This window comes from Montipora foliosa, chromosome 11, assembly GCF_036669935.1.
Source record: "Montipora foliosa isolate CH-2021 chromosome 11, ASM3666993v2, whole genome shotgun sequence".
NCBI classification, from domain to species: Eukaryota; Metazoa; Cnidaria; class Anthozoa; order Scleractinia; family Acroporidae; genus Montipora; species Montipora foliosa.
Genome location: NC_090879.1, coordinates 14,392,645 through 14,412,644, shown reverse-complemented (window position 1 = coordinate 14,412,644; position 20,000 = coordinate 14,392,645). Strand labels below are relative to the sequence as shown.

The following is a 20,000-nucleotide window of genomic DNA, read 5'->3' as shown; positions in this document are numbered from 1 at the left end:
CCACTTCTTTTCAAGACAAGTGTGCCCTCTGAGCATCTGACAGCTTTGTAATACTAAAGTTCACTGAAGTTAATCCCTCCCTGTTCAGCGGGGTTAGTGTCAGGATGAGAGACCAAAACAATAAACCCCTCATAAAACAGAAGCATCTGACCGAAAATACTATTAACGCTAACGAATGCGAACTCAGCAAGGTACAGATTTTGTTAGCTGGCTTTATACAAAACAAATATTGATGAAAAAGCAAATAACTATTGATACACAGTTTTTAGAAAGAGCAGAAGGAAGTTTCCGGAACGGTCGATCGAGAATAAAATATTTACAACATGAAAACAACATTAATTTTGAACCGTGAATATAGAATATAAAAAGTTACGATCAGCGACAAACATTTTGGGAGATTTTTGCTACGTTCAAGTAAATCGCAAAATCGAAAGTGACATGGCCGGAATTCAGCGGGCGCCGTGATTAAGTTACCGCGGCATGTTTACTCGCCAAACAGTGAAGCATCTGTGTCAAATGATGGCAAGATACCGGGTTTTTGTAAGTTTCTTTTTCTGTCAAGTGTTACAAAGTTTGACAATGAAATGAGCGAAGTCAAAACAAAGATCACAATCGACCAACTCTTGTTTATGCAAAGTCAAAATTTACTCTCCAAGACGCGTACGACGTTATTTATCATCAGGTAATTCCATCATTTTGGAAATAGCAGCTACTTTTTTATTCATCTGCGTCACAAGTTTTCACTGATTTTGGGGCTCATTTTGTTGAAACTCAAGCACGCTTCTAACAGGCCTGTGAACCCTTCCTGCTTACAGAGCAATACTAAAAAAACTTCTCCCATATCACATTTCAACCTTAAGCTTGAGCTCCATAAGGGTATATTTTGTTTAAGGATCCACTAAAACGCCATTCGCGTTACATGACTTGCGACGTCATTGCAGGCTAAGTTTAATGATACTACTGTGTCCACCAGAGAAATCTACGCAGTTCCACTACCCTCTCGATCCTAAGAAAATACTTTCAAAAGGCTCTATGCACAAAGACACCACTTACCAGGGGAGTGACAGGCAAGACTTTTACCGACACGGAAAAAAAAAAGAAAAAAAAGAAAATAAATAAAACAAACAAACTAAACGCAGACCTCGACTGGGTTTGCCATACTGGCAACCCAGTAAATAGTTGTCCACCGTCAACCTCGTTCCCAGGGTTTCTCTTCTTCCCTTGCCTCTCCCACTCCAGGGGAAGTCTGGGGACGAGGTTGGTCAGCAGTCCAAGTACAGTGACAAGGTAATAAAGGTATCGCGATGGAATTTAATTGTCTTGGTAAAAAGCAGTCTTTAGAGTGAAATGAGGGACTACTTTTCATCCAGACGATCAAATTCCAACGAAGTATGTGACTCCTGGGTTCAAAGCATTTTCAATAAAGCTATCATTTAATAGTCTTATTGAGTTTGTTTGCATTCTTGAACGTGATGAATAGTAAGCTTGTGCAATACAACCGGAATCGACAATTTCGAAAAACCCACCAAGATGTATGTACTTATAATACTCAAGTCTTTTTTTCATTGTTTTCTTTTAAGGATGCCAAATGTTACTCACTGTTTCCGTTTCTTTTCTGCGCACGAGGAGAAAATGAAGGGCCACCCGGCCTTTTAAAAGAAACGAAAGAAACAAGTTACAATCTTGGCCTTCTGTTTTTCATCCTTCTAGGTTTCTTTATTTTTAGAGGAACGTTTCGTGCTTGTCGGCACTAAACTCGGCAGAACTTTCCAAAATTTATGAAGTTGATAAATTCGTTTACATAATTGCTTTGGTAATATCAATATATCCTTTTGAGAACTCGTCGACCGGAAATATGGATCGCTGCACGCTAAGTTGACTAAAACCTGTACTACTTGCGTAAGAAGTGGTTCAAAACTGGAAATCTTTCAACAGTTTCTTGAATTTTTCCTGCACTGGCTTGATCGAAATCAGTATTGCACTAGCAGACGTTGCCCAAGAAGAGTTAAAGCTACCAGACCGTTCAGTGTTACGAGTTCTATTCATTGTCTAAAAGACAAGCAAATCTGAGGTCAAGGTTTACAGACGAGCAGTCTTTGCTTGAATGAGTAATCAGATAAATTTGACATGTAAACAGTGTATTGCCGTGGAGTCAAATCGATGCTTTATTAATCGCAACCTTCAGCGCAGATAAACCTCGTATTAAAATGATGTCTCTCAACGGTGAAGTTATGAAGAGTCCAAGGTCGTTAGGCGAAAATGACATGGAGCTGGAAAATCATCAATCAAACGTGGATCGAAGACTTTCCTTTAGTCTCAACGAAGAGCAGAGAAAAGTGAAGAGCTTTCACGAACGTACCAGCGATGTGGACCAAGCCATTAACTGGATTTTAAATGAGCTTGTAAGTGGTTGCTATCAATCTGTACTTGTTTGACGAATTGATCTTTTTAATTTCGTTTCCCACGAACCAGGCTATTTCTTGTCAAAACGTACTAGATATGTGAGACAAGTGAAAAGCTTGGTACCCTTAAAGAGGTATATGGTTGCTGCTAATTTAAGATGCCCCGTGTTATTTGAATGCAGGTCACTTCACACAAGAATATTAACTCAACGTTGAAACTGCATAAGCAGACAACCTTCTATATCACGAACTCCTGTTTAACCCTGACAGATATTTAAGACCAAAACAAATGGAAAGTAACAGCGATCTGCAGAATTCCCGTCATAACTTCCCATGTAATTCTCCTTTTCGTTAAATTATTGTTTCAATGTATTTGATGTTTATATTTACCTCGGAGAATACCCTGTATTCCAAAGAATTGAACAAAAAGTGACCCGTTCTCAAAATCAGACAAGTGCCCAATTGATCTGCTTTATTCGGCGGTGATTCTTGAAAGATAAAATTGTCAGCAATATCGATTCGTTATGTTAATTCAATCGGTGTTATAGTTGAAGTTATGATCTCTTGTCAGTCAATATTTTACTGAAAGACCTCATTACGCTTCCCCTGAAAACAGCAGAGGCAATGCGTACGCGGAACCGCAACACGTGTCGCTCAAGGTCTTGTGTGATTACGTCATCCGGGAGGCTGAAAATTCGCACTGTTGCGGTCTGACTTACAATTGCTAAAGCCGCAGATTAATTTCACAGTTTGGCTACAGTTACTTTGACTTAACGAGATAATACAAATATTTTTAGCACGCAAGAGCTCTATTTTCTTACTCTTCAACAAAACGACCGCCCTCTCTCTCCTCAGACATCCTTTTTACCGCATCTGTTTTTCACTGCAGGTAAAAGGGAACACTTGTTGTGTATGTCAGGTAGTAATGGTTCTACTGATTTAGCCAAGTGACAACAAACCGTGTGCATAAAAACGTAATCTTTCCAAGAAACCTGAACTGACGACCATTTCGCTATTTTAAGAGCGTAGACTATCAACTTCTTTACGGTGTAATATTTTGATCAAATTTTCGGTGGAATTTTTCTGTTGTGGCTCATAAAGAATAGTTTTATGCAGTAGCCTCGAGCCTCTTGTCTATTATGACAGCCGAGCTAATTTCTCGCCCTTGTATTAGATCATATTTAAATAAATTTTTGCGCTGTATAAATAATAAAGTTATTATGTTATTATTATTATTATAATTAGATGTTTCGACGGAAGGAATGGAAAAGTAAAAGAAGATCAGTTTTACAATGTTTAAAGTGAACTAAAGAAACCAAGAGATCAGAGAATTCTTATCGCAAAGTAAACACCAAAAAAACAGCCACAATAACGCGTGACGCAAAGACTAGCTCGTAACACTGAAAACAAGACAAGTCATTGCCTACAACTTTAAGTGCTTTTATCAAAGTACCTAGAATCTCACGCAATTTTTTGCCTTATATTGCATCTTCACACTTGAGTGGATAAGAATCAACCACGGTTGATTCTGTAGAATCCTGTGAAATTTTTCCGGCTTACTGCTGTGGAAAAGTTTGGAAAAAACAAACGACGAAAAAGACCGGAATGGTGACGTTCGCCTCAAGATATCTTTCAAGAAATGAAATAGCTATGAAAGCACTGGGATGAATGATTTCAAGCAGTGGTTGAGAGCAATTTGGCGGTCCGCCAATTTCGCGAACACCTACGAGATGTAGAAAAAAACGACACAGATGCGTCAAAACCAGTTGCGTGCCATTTTAATCTTCCTTATCACTCCCACCACAACATTACAATTTGCGGCCTATCCTTACATCACGGGAACACAGAAAGCCGCAAAAAACTCAAAACAAATTCATCTTCCAACTAAGGAGGAACACTCTATCCTCACGCAATCAATGAACGCCTCTCATTCCCTTAATTTATTCACAAATTAATGTTACCATGGTTCAGAGCTGGGGTTTTTTGAGTTTTAAAAATTACCTTATTTGGATGTAACGTAGCCCGCGCATTTTCCCACTTGTGCAGCTTCGATATTATTTTTGTCCATATTTGGGCATTAAAATTAATTGGTTATCTAAAATCCCCAGCTTAGATCCAAGGAAAAGAGTTGCAAAGTACACGCTTCAAGGTCGTGTGCTTGTGGCTGTACCTTATGTAGAATTTTTCATACCTTATGTTGTAATTTACGTACAAATATTACTGGCCTAACTGGAAATCAGTCGTACTTGTGCCAAATTAAATACACCTAAACCTACAAAACCTATTTGAATTGTCAAATTTTACTGACGATGCTCAAATGCACCTAAATGCAATGCGAAAGGAAAGTACTCAAGCAGCTTTCGCTTAGTAACAATTAACTTATTGTATTTATTTTCTCTATTTACAGAAGCTTCTAAAGCAGCAAGACCAGAACCTTATGAGAAAGTTTGTCAAGTTGCGAAGCATCTTGAATTCTGTCAAGACCCGTGCAACATTTGACCGCAAGATAAGCCTTCCCGACACCTCTCCGGGTTCACCCCTCAGTCCGCTGTATTCAATTACGGAAGAATCCCCGACTACTTTGTTCCGATACGAGGGGTCTCCGGGGCAAAGACGAAGAGCGGAGACGGAACCTGCGTCACCAGTGTGTTTCGACAGTGACAGTGATTTTGACGCGGAAAAATACGAGCACTTTGCGATATAATACGATAAATAAGTAGACATAAACAAATTTTTATTATAAAAAGGATTTAAGCTTTACTAGAGCAAAGAACCAAGCGTCACATTTTAACTTTTGATGTAATCCTCCTAAAGCGCAACGAAAGGAGATATTGCAAACTTTAGTGCAGAAAAACAAGGCTGGCAAACATTTTGCTGATTTGCAACCATGACGAAATGTTTAGAGCTGGCCTGTTTTTTTCATGTTTCGACTCGTTTCGATTCCTGACCAGCAGCAACTTCAAACCGAACTCAGTGACGGTGGAATATTTATTTTAGGTTTTCGTGGGAGTCTGTTTGACTGAAGACTTTTCAAAGTGCATTACTTTCATGGATGTTCTTTTAACACTCGTACTTTCCATTGAAATATGAGTTTTGCAAAGTTGCGTGCCTTGTACGAAAGCCTTTTTTTTATGATATAGAAAACGCTCGGGAGCCCGAAATAGTTCCGAAAGTTTTCGGGGCTCTCCACAAATGAACGCCCAGGATGTAATTATAATCCTTCCAAAAGAAACCCACGACCAAGTGGATTTCAAAAGAGTAACGGACTCCTGGGGCCGTCAGTATCTTAGGGAATCAAGTTATAAAAAATTACTGTAAAGATTTTATTATTTTGTCACCTTTTAATGAAAACGAGTTCTCCTCAAAACGACTTCAACTTGTGATAAATCACTTTTTTTTTCATTCCGCCGAGTTACGTTCTTAAGAGAGATGTCCCGTGATCACTATCCTGTCTAGGAAATGTTTCCGCGAGGTTTTGAGCAAAAAAAGAACGAAGAACAAGATTTTCAATGCTCTAGCCGAGTGAAATTTAGGGCAAGGAGGAGAAAATTGCCCCATCTTTCACCGGCGAGGCCAAAGCATGGAAACTTTCGCATGGATCGGAAACGCTTTGCAACGCATTCGTTTTCATTCGTTTTCCAAACATCGTTCAGATAGATATAGATAGATAGATATGTTTAATTTCAACTCTTGCAGTTAGTGTACTGGATTACAGTTGAAGGTCAATGTACGACAATCAGCTAGCTATATAACATTGTTACAAATTTGGAAAACCGATTAGTTTTAACTTGCGGTTTCAGTGTCTTTGTAATCTCTGACCTAATATTGTAACCATGGCGCACGACCTCTGCTCTGTTACAGATTATATTATTCAAAGGGATCTTATTCTCAGCCTGATCAACAAATTTTATGCAGGCCTGCTGCCTACGGGCAGACAAACACTGAAGACCAGTGACATTCATGGCCTCAGCGGAGTCATACGTAGGCAGAATAATCTTCAAGGCCTTTTTCTGAATTGATTCTACTACGGACTGAGGCAAGATAATCTGGAAGGTCCGACCAAACTGGTGCGGCATACCGCTCTAACACGCTCGCTCCTTAGCGTCCCTTGTTCGGTGCAAACAATTCCTCGTTGTTTGGCTGTCTCGATGATGGGCACACAGTATGATACTCGAGTTGATACAGTCAAGAGTAGAAGAGCTTAGAGAACAAGCTGTCATGAGCGCCTTGAAGGAAATCTGCCACAGGGGCAGTCGTTGTCGCCTCCTCCACTGTGCAATTTTCAAACCTAGAAACAATAATTTTTGAGATCTTTGGTATCTATGTTGACTTGAGCCATTAAAGTGGCTCACGTTTTTCACAGCCGTATTACGACTTCTCCATCCAGCGGACACCCAGCCTACAATGGAGGCAGAGAAGAGTGACCCTGGGAACGAGGTTGCGGACACGATGTTTCAGGCACTTCACGTTACCAACAGACTCTGCATAAATGGCGCCCAAATTTGAATAACAATACTTGGTACATCCTTAGCCTCGTGTTTATGTTTCAAGACAAAGGATTTTTCTCATGAATGTGAGGCTAAGGATGTATCAAGTATTGTTATTCAAATTTGGGCGCCATTTATGCAAAGGGTCTATAGACAAGGGTTTTGGATAACTGCAGACTTCCTTACGCATGCTGTGTACATCTTCCCACGCATCACCTAATGTTTGATCAACTAAGAGTTTCTTTTACGGGAGGAGGGGTAGGTGGGGACGTGTGAAAAAAAAAAAAGAAGAGAGGAGAGCGGTTTACGAGGGCTGCTACGTTACTGCTTTGTTTTCGGCTTGGGTATCTAGCCAATCACATTATACGTTAGGAGAGCTGCATAGGAGCAGTCGTGGCTCAGATGGCTAGTGCGCGGCTTTCGGAGCGAGAGGTCCCTGGTTCAGTCCTCGGTGACTTCAACGTCTGTTTCGACTTTCCTCTGATCCGTGTAGCTATAGCTTTAAATCCCCTTAAAACGGAGCACTGACAGAGGGAGGGGGGTAAAGGGCACACCGTCGGCTTCCATTGATACCAGCCTCGTAGCTGAAGGAACTACCGACGTTAAATAAAGTGACTTTACCTTTTACTTTTGCTACACTACTGAACTCAATGCTGTACCCAATTCAAACCTCCCGGGGTTAAGGGGGTAGTTTCTAAAGAAACTGTGGTGCTGCGTCGGTGGGGAAGTAGTATACAAAAATTTGGTTTTATCAACTGAGTTGATAATGTAAATTGGCCACCGTACAGAGATTCTAAAAGCTGACGTTTCGAGCGTTAGCCCTTCGTCAGAGCGAATCGAGGAATTGTGGGTTACGTGTAGTTTTTATAGTAGAGTAGGAGCTGCGCTATTGGTGGTAACATGGCAACGTGAAAAAAGGAATAAATTAGTTACATGAAAAGCGTTCGTTAAAGGGGCTAGGTCACGCAATTTTAGGCAATTTCAGCATTGATCAAATGGTCATAGAATTAACTGAAATAACAAAATAATGGCTCAAAACTATAGAAGAACTCAAACAAAACACAGGAAAGCTAAGAAGGGACAAGGATGGACAAAACTGGGGAGGATTGAAAATCAGTATCAAAATGTCATTTGAACAGCTGGAAAATCATTCTCAGTTGTTATGTGGCCGTGATTTTGCAAATGAAAGACTCTTGCTCTGCCAATTTGAAGTTTAGAGCTCATAACTAACAAAATTAAACAAAATTACCTAATGTCCCTCTAATGTCGTGAGGATTAAGGGTGCCGATCTGGAAGATGAATTTTTGTTCCAGATTCTTCCGGTTAAGATTCTTTGTGTATTGTATTTGCATTAACATTCACATTTAAATGATATGGAAATACCTGGAACAAAACGCTTTATTCCCAAAGGGTTTGAACTGGGTACAATATAGAGTTAGACGATTTGGTCTAGAAGTTTATTTAGCGCAATGTTGTACAATGTGGTGATTACTTGCCTTTTTCGTATGTCCTCAGCTTTTTTCTGCATTTTAAACTGTATGGACTGTGCCTAACAAAATGAATCACACCTCGAGATTAAAGGGACCAGTTGCCAGTTCACGCGAGTTTTGTAAATAAAACACTTCATTTTCGTTATCAATAGCAATGGTTTTAACCGTAACAAAAGAAGACATTTTACAGAATACAGTTCTGAGTTCAATTCCTGGAAAAAATAGGGATGTTAAGCAGGAAGAAGGACGAAGACGGCTTCAGCGGCTTAGAGAATGTCATTTAAAGATATAACTTTGCGTCGTTGCAATCGTGATTATTCCAAGTCCTTCGGCAAGGAAATTGTGCACCAAACATTCCAAGATGTTGGAAATAACATGAGAGGGACAGTTGTGACGTGGTTGATTTCAGTATTTCTCCCTTGCGATGTACTAGGGAGTTTAATTGCGCGTTGTAAGAGGGTCTCAGCTGTGCTAATCTCACGGCGTTTGTCATGGTGAAAAGAAAATACAAACGTATACAAACAGATCCATGGTTGCGTGATGGGTAGCCATGCCTGCCAAGTGCATGGAAGCAATCGAAGAATTAGCTATCAACACATCTGAAGTACAACGTAAAGTATGGAAACGCTATGTGGATGTCAACTCCTTTCATGCTACGCTTAATTCCATCGATCCACACATTTCATTCAGTGACCAACAGATCGCTTTCCTAGATACTTTGGTTTTCACGCAAGGATAACACGATCACTATTGGTGTATATCGCAAAGCAACCCACACGGACATATATTAAGACTTTTCTTCTCACCATGACAAACGCCACTAGATTAGCATAGCTGAGACCCTCTTACACCGCGCAATTAATCTCCCTAGTACATCGCAAGGGAGAAATACTGAAATCAACCACGTCACTGATGGTTTACGAGCCAACAACTACCCACACACGCCATCCCCACGCCTGAGGAATTGGTTTGCGTCTCAAGAGAATCCTATCAGTTTTGCTGTCCTTCCATTCATCAATGATGTCACGCAACCACTAACAAGAATTCTTCGAACGCACGACATTCAAGTTGTAAATAAGCCCTCCAAGACTTCCAACAAGAATTTCCTTCTCCCAAATTCAGACCATCTATTGAACATCAACCGAATGTGATTTATAAAATTCCCTGTGCCGATTGTGATTGGTGTTATATAGGTGAAACCGGCCGTTGTTTTGAAACTTGTAAGAAAGAATGTCAAAACATGTGCCAATGGATCAAACATTGCGAAACATGCCTGGTCATTCGACCATAGCATAGATTTTGATAATTCTAGTGTTATCGGCAAGGGCTGTTTGCGCAATAGAAAAACTTTGGAGGCTTGGCACACCTCTGCTACCAAGAATGCTGACAATAATTCTAAGCCGATTCCAAACCAGTATAGAATTCTTTTTAAACAATAGTCACCTAATTTACACATCTTTACTTCTTTTGTTCCTTTATTATTTTTATCTCGCCTTTTTTGCATATATTTTATTATCCTGCATTCCACTTTTATCCGTCGAAGGCTGTAGATCGACAGCCGAAAGCTCCTGTTCTTTTTTGAATTTTCAGCCATTGAACGTTTTTATTGTATTTTTATTAAAACTGTATTGCATAGGGATGATATCTGATTGCAAACATTGCTTTTGTTATTCAAATGTGCCAGCCACAGGAACAAAAGATCCTTTCTTTCGACAGCCAATGAGGCTCTGGTTGGCATCTAAATGACAATAGGTGACGTCAACGATATCTTCGCTATTGCCATCCAACATGGCTGCAGTGCCACGCGGGTGCCACACCAAGAATACATTGGGTGGATACCTGATGAACTTTAGTAAGTGTACGGAAGTAAGAAAAGCTAATTAGAAAGCAGAACAATTGCTTTGGACAAACTAGCCCATAACTGAGGATGTAGTATGGACTGGTGATTGAATCATTTTACTGCTATTGTCACTATTACACGCTATTTAACAAATTGACGCCAGTTTTTATGTTTCTGTCCTCTTATTGATGATAAAATTACGTGATAACATTATCGAAGTTGTCGTGGATCCACGAGCCGCCGTAGGCGAGTGGATCATGACAACTTCGACAATGTTATGAAGTAAATACGGTGGCTCGTGGATCCACAACAATTTCGATAATGTTATAACGTAATTTTGTCATCAATAAGAGGCCAGATACATAAAAAATGGCGTCTATCTGTTTTTTACAATCAAGAATTCAAAAGGGTCTATTTCCCGGGTTAAATGAGCAGATACTAAAATGTATGGCGCAATTTCTCGTCACTCATTTTTCTCGCACGCTCATTGGCTACTTATGACAAATGATAAAATTTCGTTGGCTGAAAATTTCACAATCACGCCACCAACTTGCACAAATTAAAGATTCAGTTGGAGAATCGAAATGCGATCAAAAAACGTTCATGGCTTAGTGAAATCGAGCCATTTTGAGGTAGGAAGATTCTTCAGTCTCAACTTCTTTATGCATTTTTTTAATGTATTTTATTTCTCCCCTTCAGATAAATAATTCATAAATGAAAAAAAAATATATATATATCTATATATACGAAGAGGAGTGGGGCACATATAGGTTAACTAAAATTGTGCCTCAACTTCTTCGCCTGAGGTTAAGTCCGCAAAACTAAAATTCTCCGTATTAATACATTCATCTTCGCATAAACTACAATTTTGTGTGTCTGTACTTTTAGTGATGATAAAAGTTAGCCAATAAGCGCGCGAGAAATTGCTAAGGTTGGCTGGATGCCTCTAGAGTATTTTTAGTCCGGCATCTTAACTATTACATATAATGCTTATTATAATTTAGGGTTACGGGAAATTAATTCTTTGGTAACCAAAACCTCTAACAGATATAACTTAAGGAAATCCTTGAATGTTGTACTCAATAGGCCCAAAACTGAATTGGGTCGTAGGTCTTTTGTTCCTAGATCTGCTTTAGCATGGAGTGTACTACCAGATAATCTTAAAGATTCTCCAAATTCATCTATCTTTAAACATAACTTAAAACAATCCAAGCAAACTATCATGAATATTAATTTCGGGAAGGGAGGTAACGTTATACATAACATGAAAACAGATTTTCAGTATTACTAAAAAATTTTATTGGTTTACTTAATTTATTTAGCTTATAAATTGTATCATATTTGTATTTTATATAATTTTAGATTTAATTAGTTTAGGCAGGTCCACATCAGCTGTAAAAATGCGAAAATTTTTAACCTGCGTTATCAAATAAAGTATGTATGTGTGTATGTATGCTCAGTTATTGTAAATAGGACTCTCGCACGATCCAGTCACGCTGTCTTTCGATAATCAGTTACATTTTTAAAAACTGTTAGAAACGACAATTGCTTAATAAAATACGATAAAAAGGGAATTCGTATCGGAGCAGACCCAAGCTTTTTCCTTCTTAAAAACTGTGCTTCACTGCGATTTCGGGTGTGTTGGCAGCTATGCGCTACCCGCATGTATTCGCATATAATTATGTCTCAAGAGGTCATGTGAAGAATTGTGACAAATGCTGTCTGGCACAAAACACGGAAACGACGAAGCGAACACACAATCCAGCAGAAGTGACTTTGAAATTTTCAAAAATCTAGTCCAGTTACTTTATAAAAAGAATCTCTCGTCATTCGCTTTGGCAAGTTTTACTCAAGTCTTGTGGATATCACTAAGCTTGCTCTTCTTCTGGGTATTCAGGTAGTGGTGTCAGTTTTCAATTCCTCGAAAGTGAGCAATGTTTATTCTATAATTTCATAGAATCAGTCCGATTGCTGAAAGTTGTTGCTTTCATTTAGTTTCCCGAGAAGAGAAAAAGCTGAGCCGTAAAGAGTTAAGTTGTGACGATGGCAAAAGCCAAGTCCGAAGATGGCACATTTGAAATTGAATATCCTCAGGGAGTCCCTTACAGCGCTTGGAATTTCAACATCTACACAATGTCAACCACGATAAAGAAAACCTGCTTTGGGCAAGTCAAATCTAGCTTGTCCAATTTGATACAACAACTTCTTCCGGGTACAACGAAAAATCTTCTAGAACACAGTACTTGTCTTGAACTTGACAACTGTTTCTTCGCGAATCAGAGATTTGACGCGGAGCGTGTGGGAAGCATGCCAGAAGATGTTCCTATTATTCAACCGATAATGCAGCCTATAGACGCCAAAGGAGAGGATATCATGCGGGATGTTGCTTTATCTTTTGAATGTGACTACAATCTTTGTTTAAAGGACATCTCAGCAAGCGAAAAAATACCACAAACACCTGAATTAGAGTTTTCACTGACAACACTGCAACTGCAAGTCGTACCTTCGATGTTCCCTGGTCATGTTGAGTTGGAGGTTCGCGAGAACGTTGATTTGACCTCGGATCTGCAGAACTTATGTGTTGCAAATCGAGGGCGAAGGCTTTTTTCATCTGAGCTACTTATTGAGCAGATGTTTAGTGTTCTGACAATCATAACTTCTATTTTAAATGTTCACAGGATTCTTCATCATCACAAAACCAATAATAGGTTTAGAGAGGAAGACAAAATGTCGCTCTCCAACTATCTCCAGTATGTAGGACAAGCGGGCCCTGCAGTCCACGTGGTTACGTGCATTAGTGATTTGAGCGATAATTGCAGGCATTTGTTTCTAACGGAAGACGTCAGCTTGTCAGTGCCTTGCAGGGAATGGCCCAGTTGTGCTAAGGACTGGATCAATAGAGAAAGGCCCTCTGGGTGGCCGACACAACAGCTCATTGACAAGGTGATACAAGATGGATGCCATGTTGTGCCCAAGTTTGAGACATTAGAGGAAACCGCAGAGCCACCTAACAACACAGACGTGGCAAACAATGCTGATGACAAGTTGCATCATGATGGATGCCACCTGGAGTCATCAACAAATAGTGAGATCGCAAGTGTTGCCAGTAAACCACATGAATTACATGTTTTCCCCAAGTTTGAGAAGACAGAGAAAAGCCAAGAAGCCTACAATAATCATAAGACGTCAGATGTTGAGGAGAATATGATTAAAAACAAGTTTGTGACATCACAGGAAAGCTCAATAAGGGAAGTTTCAAGTAACAGTGCAACTGGGATGTCAAGCGATACCCAAAGCCATGGCTTGCTCCCAAAGACCCTTTGGAGGTACTCTTTTTCAGTTGCAGAAAAGACTCTGATGACCTCAATTACGGAAGAGCAGAAACTATGCTATCTTATTTTCAAGTACCTGTTCTCGAAATACATTAAGCTTCATTCCGTGATCACTACCTACACAGCAAAAACGATTTTTCTCTGGAAACTTGAAACTGTTTCAGCAGATGAATGGAGCCTACAACTGATTGGGGATCGTGTGAAAGATCTGGTAGAAGACTTGAGAACCTGTGTGAAGAAGAAGTACTGCCAACATTATTTCATCCGCGAGTCCAACACACTTCAACAAATGGATGACAAAAGCAGAGACATTACACTGGAGAATGGATTCTCTTTGTTGGACGAGCACATGTCTGATGCGCCAGTTTTGGGCTCAGAAAACTTTAAGGCACCCTCCGAATTTCCAGTAGACTTTATGTTTACATATAAGAGTTTTTACGCAATCAATGCCTGGTTGGAGTCACTCAATGCCCAAATGCTGGCAAAACTTGATGCCCCAAGCAAACTTCCATCTGAGCAAAACGTGGCAGCTTTGTTGGACCGTTCAAAAACGCACCCCATCTTGATGTCAGAAATTTTAAAATATCTTGTGCTCTCGGAAGAGATTTATGGACAGTCTTTGCCGATTCCACATTCCCTTCTGCAGCACGAAAAGGTCAAACAACTTATTACTTTCTTGGAAAAATCTATCGCAACCCCCGAGAAGTATGAAGAGTGCATAAGAGAGCTTGATGTTGAACTGAAATTTCTTCACTTGCAGTTCAAAATAATTGATGAACTTGAACAGTTTTTCAAAGAGAATCCAAATTTTGCATACCAGTTTGAAAGCAGCTCTGATGAGAGTGGTGCTGAAGACGACCAGTTAAGTGGGTCATAAGAATGGAGATCAAAGCTTTTGCCAGTGAAAGTAAAAGGGAATCTTTGCTGATGCCACTGTTTACATTTCATTTCATAAACATACATAAATACTTTATTGAACCTCCCCAAAGGGGTTTTTCAGGAATAAAAAAACACATGAGCTTCCTCGCAGAAAGCATCATGCTATTCACAAATTGACTTTAAAAGGTAAAAGAACTTAGTAAACTAAGTTAAATCTCCATTTTTAAGCCTTTTAGCTTTAATAAGGACCAGTTATTACATGTAGCAATCAAAAACTGATAAATTCTTGGGTGGCAAAAGCGTTATTGATCCGATACATTCTTCGTGAAATTACGAATTTTCAAAGTATCATTGCTCAGAGATTATCAAATTTTCAGAGAGAGCAAATGAGACAATGCACTTTCAACAGTTAGTATGTTATTCTTGGCTGACTGATTAGAAAGTAATAGAAAAAAATGTAAACAAACATTCCCTATAAATTGTAATATTAAATGTCAATCCTTTGTCCTTATTATCATTGCTACATGTACAATGAGACTAAGCAATTTATCATTGCTTTAAACCAAATCATTTGGCTTATCATTGACCCGTAACCATGTGATCTGGTGACATAATTCCAAGGACTGGGGAGAAAAATTTTAACACCGTATCCCACAACCGCTCGTGGCCTTGAATGTTATTTCCCAATTCAACATGGCAGAGGCAAGGTTATTTCTCGGCAGTTTCCACTTGAATGTTCACTCAGTAACAGGAAATGTGGGAGACACGGAATGATCTGTTGAGTTTTGGGAATGGAAATACTGCAGGAAATTTGGAAACAAAACCTAAGGACGCACGCGGTTGTGGGATACGGCGTCAAAATTTTTCATCCCAGTCCTCCAAATTACGTCACCAGATCACCTGGAAGCTTGGTTGCACAAATATGGGTGAGATCATGCTTGGTTTTTGCTCAGCATGTATTTCAGCTCAAGAGAAATAAATCATTAGGATGTGACAATTCCATTTGCCTTAGAGTAGTACTAGTTAATAGAACAAAAGTTCCAGCTTAAAGTAGCAGATTCTCATATGGGGTTGGCTGATAGAAAAGACTCCCCTCTTGAAAGAGAGAGTGTAGAGTGAGCAACTTGGAAATCTGAATCAGAATCAAGCTTTACTATACAGTCTTTAAAGCAGATTATACACCAAAAACAATTCTTTAAAACTAAACAAATTAATTTGATTTCTTGGTCCAAACCAGAGTACAGTAATTTAAAAACTCAATCAACATGCCCCTGGACATCTTCTACATTGTACCTAACCTTTTCCAACCCAATTCCACAGGATTTTATATCAACAAGGAATGTAACATTCGTCAATGATTATAGGTTCTTACCTGCAAGGGACCTATGTTGCCAAGCCTTACTGCGCTGGCAATCACTGTACGCAGTGTGGAAAACAGGAAAAGCTGTTGAGTCTTAATCAGCGGTAACTTGAGCAGTCCACACACACACCCAAACACAACAGCAAAATGTCCACTTAAGTTTTTCCTCTCAACATTGTCCTGGGAAAAAAAAGTAAACAAGTTAAAAAACACTATCAGTTTTTTGGTTGTCTGAACTCAAGGCCAGACAATCTTAGAATTCTTGACCAAGACCAAAAGAGTGCAATAGCGATTCTGATCATTGTTCATGTAATATAAAATTTGAATGCAGCCAAGCATAACTTTCACAAGTACACAGAGGTTTTAGGACATGCCTGTAAACTTTGCATTTTTTCCATTTCAAATGTCTTGCAAGCTGTAACAAGTAGAGAGTTCCCCTGTAAAAGAAGAGATGGCTTAAATTGAGTTTTTTTATTCAAAAGGCACATTCAATAACAAGTGTAGTATTTTGGGGCTCAAAGCTTTAACCTAATGTAAAATGTGATTGTAAAACGTCAAAACTCTTTGAAATGTACATCATAAATTTAGTATGTAAATTAACTCTGTAACTAACTCTAAACGATTGAACATGAAGCATTTCTGAAATTTATTATTTGTTTATATTTTTCGTTTGAGGGTCACATGTTAGAAAACTGTGAAAGTCTAACAAGTCACCCTCATCAAATAAAGACTATTGTATTGTACTGTACACCCGCCACTTTGCAGATGACTCACATAATGCCTTACATTCTCCTCAAGAAAAAATTGTGAGAGACCAACAATGTTGTTATGTATTGCTTAGAAGAAAGGAAAAAAACTGGCCTGCCTGAAGCTCGCCTTGTTTGCCACATGATTACTGAGGTAAGCTTGCATGATACCATCCAATTCTACAATCTTCTCAATGTTTTGACACTCCTTATGACATTCACTCACAAATGGAAGACTGAACGATGCTGCAAAAGGTCATTGCATACACCGCACTTCAGAAACACTTCAGGAGCAGAATGACTTTAAAACTATCTAAACAGGTAAACACTGGTCAGCATTGATGACTTTCTCTTTAGATATATTTCCATAACTACTATTTCATTAACTTGTTGGGTCACGTGTCCAGCTTTGTCAAGTCTTTGACTAAAGACTTATCTCTTACCCAGGACGAGGTATTTGGCATTAATTTCAGAAACTGCAGATGCTTTATCTCTATCAGTAACCCTTCTCCAAAACTGGAAAATTATTTTAGCGCAGGGCTTGAAATTGTGACCAATACAGTCATATTTGCGACTGAATTTTTTCCCTTTGCGACTAAAATATCTGGAGATAAGTCGAAAATTTGTGACTTGCTTTCATCTTCGCTTTTTCGAAACAAAAGGGTTAGCAGTTGCCACTTTGCTATTCTTTTTACTAAAATAAATGAAGAAATGACAAAATTATTTTGTTTCTCGCCTTGACTTTTCTGTCAATCTGAAGATAGCGTAATTGTAGTGTAATTTCACTGCGATGTTACGTGCACAACTCCATTCCTTCAATATCATTCGCCATTTTCAGCCGTTTCTTTCAACACAAGTATTGTGGGCTCATATTTTGTTTTGTCGCAAAATTAAATTTATCTTGTCGCAAAATTGCAACTGGATTTTTTCGCTAATTTCAAGCCCTGTAGTGAAATTTCAACAAAGTGTTTTTTCACTCCTGCTGCCTTTATATTTTACAGCTGACATTATTAGGACTTTCTGGTGATAACACACAATTTGTGCAAAGTTTTAAGACAGATTACCTGCATTTTGCAAACATGACATCACAAACACTGCGAATGTATCTAAAAATAAAGATGATACGGCAAGTTAATAGGAAGACTACCATCCTTTCATGTTGCCAATGTGTTCTGGAGTGAATGTCTCAGTAAATGGTAAAGTAGCCTGCAAGACACCTTACCCCAAGTGAATAACTCACTGACTCCTGTGGATAAGACTTAACAGATTTTACTCTGTCTAATGCCAAACAATTTTACTCATCAATTGGAGGTGTCCTAGCAATAAGGGCGCCTGAGAGTCAATGGGTTAAGCAGTCAAAACTTCGACTTTCGTAGGATATGAAGAATTCTGCAGATCTTGGAGGGTGTTATCCACCGAGGCTGAAGGTCATATCCTACGAATGCCTCATTCAATAATTGCTTCATTATTTATTCAAAATATTCCTAATATTTTCTTTGCTCAAACTTGTAAACCTACTCGCAGCCATTTCGCTCTTTGTTTTTCTGCTCACCAAAAATAACACAACCTTGTCCCCAGGTTTTCTTGGTCAACGGTTCAATAATCTGCAGCGGGCTGCACTTTTGATGTCATCGGTTCAATAAGACAAAATTCCAGAGAAAAACCTCTTGAAGCAGAGTAGAGAACCAACAAACTCAACCCACACATGACACAAAGTCTGGGAATTGAACCCGGGCAACATTGGTGGGAGATGAGTGTATACCTGCCAATTCTCACGCATTATGTGTGAGTCTCTCACGACTGCAGACCAAAGACGTTGATCTCACGCATTGAGGGCAATTTCTCACACCTGATTTGGAAAACCAGATAACCAATGTTCTTTAGCACAATAACAACAAACATTCAATCCAATATTCCCTGTAAATGTTCCAACAAACTGCGCTTAATGTCGAGTAATGAGTCCTAACTGTATCAGAACGTGCTAAAATGTCGCGTTTCAATTGGCATTTGAGGGACTGGAAATAAAGTCGAGTCGTCGAGAAGTCAAAGTCGACGGTAAATCATTGGAAGTTGCCGGAACATTCTCGGAAAAAAGAAAAGAAACCAAAACCCAAAAAGAAGTGAACTCTCTTCCAGGCCAAGTTTTAAGAAAAGACTAAATCCATTGACTTCTAGGAGTGAGACTTGATAGACTTACTCTGTCTAATGCCAGACAATTTTACTTGTCAATGGGGGCAGTTTAGGAGTGACTTGGTAAATAAGAAAAGACATCAGTGACCTAATGCAGAAGTTTGGCTGACATCACTTCTGGCCAGATGACTTTCAGACGGGCAAGCCTAAAACCCTGAATCCGGAATCCGGAATCACAGTACTTACCATACAGAGAGTAAAAACTATCCTAAACATTAACAAAAGCTAACCTTAGGCCTAATTAGGCCTAAAAACGTTTGTTTAGGCCTAATTAGGCCTAAGGTTAGCGTTTATGAATGTTTAGGATAGTTTTTACTCTCTGTATTGTACTGTGATTCCGGATTCCGGGTTTTAGGGTCGCCCCTTTCAGACAAGATGACCAGCGTTTTTATTAATGGGGGTAGTTGACTTTCCTACTTCTGCTCCAAGAGGATTTCTTCCAGTTTCTTCCTCTAGTTAAGAAATACCCTGTGAGCAGAGGCCCTATGATTTTCCTAGATAAGCAGGGAAGACTTATCTAGAATGATTGACGGGTCTCTGCTCGCGAGGTAGTTAAGAAACCAATCCATTATGTGATTTGTGGTATGACACTTCCCTCTACGTCGTCAACCCAAAAAATTTTATCTCTGAAATACTACCCAAAAATGGAGGACAGTCAAGAATGTCACAAACTACTATTGAATAATTTCATTCCTTTCTTTGTCTAAAATGCATTTCCCAAAAAAGGAAACAATAAGTCACTGCTTCAACATTGGTTTGCTAAGAGGGTGAGATTCCCTTTAAAAAGTGACCAAACGACCAATATTATACGTAATTTTTTCTTTGTTTCCAAATATAAACGTGGTAACGCGAGCAGAGGCATTGAGTAACAACAATGTGAATTACTTACCAAAATCGGTCACAAAGCCATGTTTTGTTGCCGATTCAAAACCAATACTGTGGGAAAATCCGCCAGTGGGAAAAGCTGAGGAAGGACAAATCATTCATACGTAAATGCTCATCCATCTACAAGACAAGGTCAACCAAACTATAGTTAAGAAACCACTCAAAGCGTGTTCGATGCACCTGAATCAGCGATCTGCAGTAAGATCCACGTGCTCTCTGGGCCAGATTCCTCGTCATTCAAACCACCTATAACTGACATTTGTGTAGCGAGCTGATGGATTAAATCAACGCAAATAAAATGATATGATATTATTGAAATCACTAACTGACGGCCGCCATATTTGATTTAACTAGTCCCAGTCCTTTAATTTGCTAAGGTGCAACGCCAG

At 39.2% G+C, this 20,000-nt stretch overlaps 2 protein-coding genes across 2 annotated transcripts; one reads left to right on the top strand and one right to left on the bottom strand.

Annotated features, from left to right (window-relative positions):
- Positions 1-6,060: 6,060 nt before the first annotated feature.
- On the bottom strand, positions 6,061-19,969 carry LOC137974705 (uncharacterized). The gene is made up of 8 exons (XM_068821647.1): positions 19,792-19,969; positions 19,616-19,690; positions 17,601-17,642; positions 16,652-16,782; positions 16,165-16,227; positions 15,803-15,970; positions 8,386-8,438; positions 6,061-6,690 (listed from the first exon to the last, which is right to left on the bottom strand). The coding sequence occupies exons 1-8, from the start codon at positions 19,868-19,870 to the stop codon at positions 6,588-6,590; spliced, it is 714 nt and encodes a 237-aa protein (XP_068677748.1). The 5' UTR covers positions 19,871-19,969; the 3' UTR covers positions 6,061-6,587.
- On the top strand, positions 10,883-15,796 carry LOC137974704 (uncharacterized). The gene is made up of 2 exons (XM_068821646.1): positions 10,883-12,116; positions 12,215-15,796. The coding sequence occupies exon 2, from the start codon at positions 12,263-12,265 to the stop codon at positions 14,426-14,428; it is 2,166 nt and encodes a 721-aa protein (XP_068677747.1). The 5' UTR covers positions 10,883-12,116; positions 12,215-12,262; the 3' UTR covers positions 14,429-15,796.
- Positions 19,970-20,000: the final 31 nt, after the last annotated feature.

Bases quoted from the DNA above. Each gene is read 5' to 3' on its own strand.
- LOC137974704 (XM_068821646.1), top strand. From the start codon at position 12,263: ATGGCAAAAGCCAAGTCCGAAGATGGCACATTTGAAATTGAATATCCT.
- LOC137974705 (XM_068821647.1), bottom strand. From the start codon at position 19,870: ATGTCAGTTATAGGTGGTTTGAATGACGAGGAATCTGGCCCAGAGAGC. The intron at 16,783-17,600 runs GTAATCTGTCTT...GACCTTTTGCAG, and splicing joins GTCATGTTTGCAAAATGCAG to CATCGTTCAGTCTTCCATTT. The intron at 16,228-16,651 runs GCCAGTTTTTTT...CTTCTTTTACAG, and splicing joins ACAAGGCGAGCTTCAGGCAG to GGGAACTCTCTACTTGTTAC.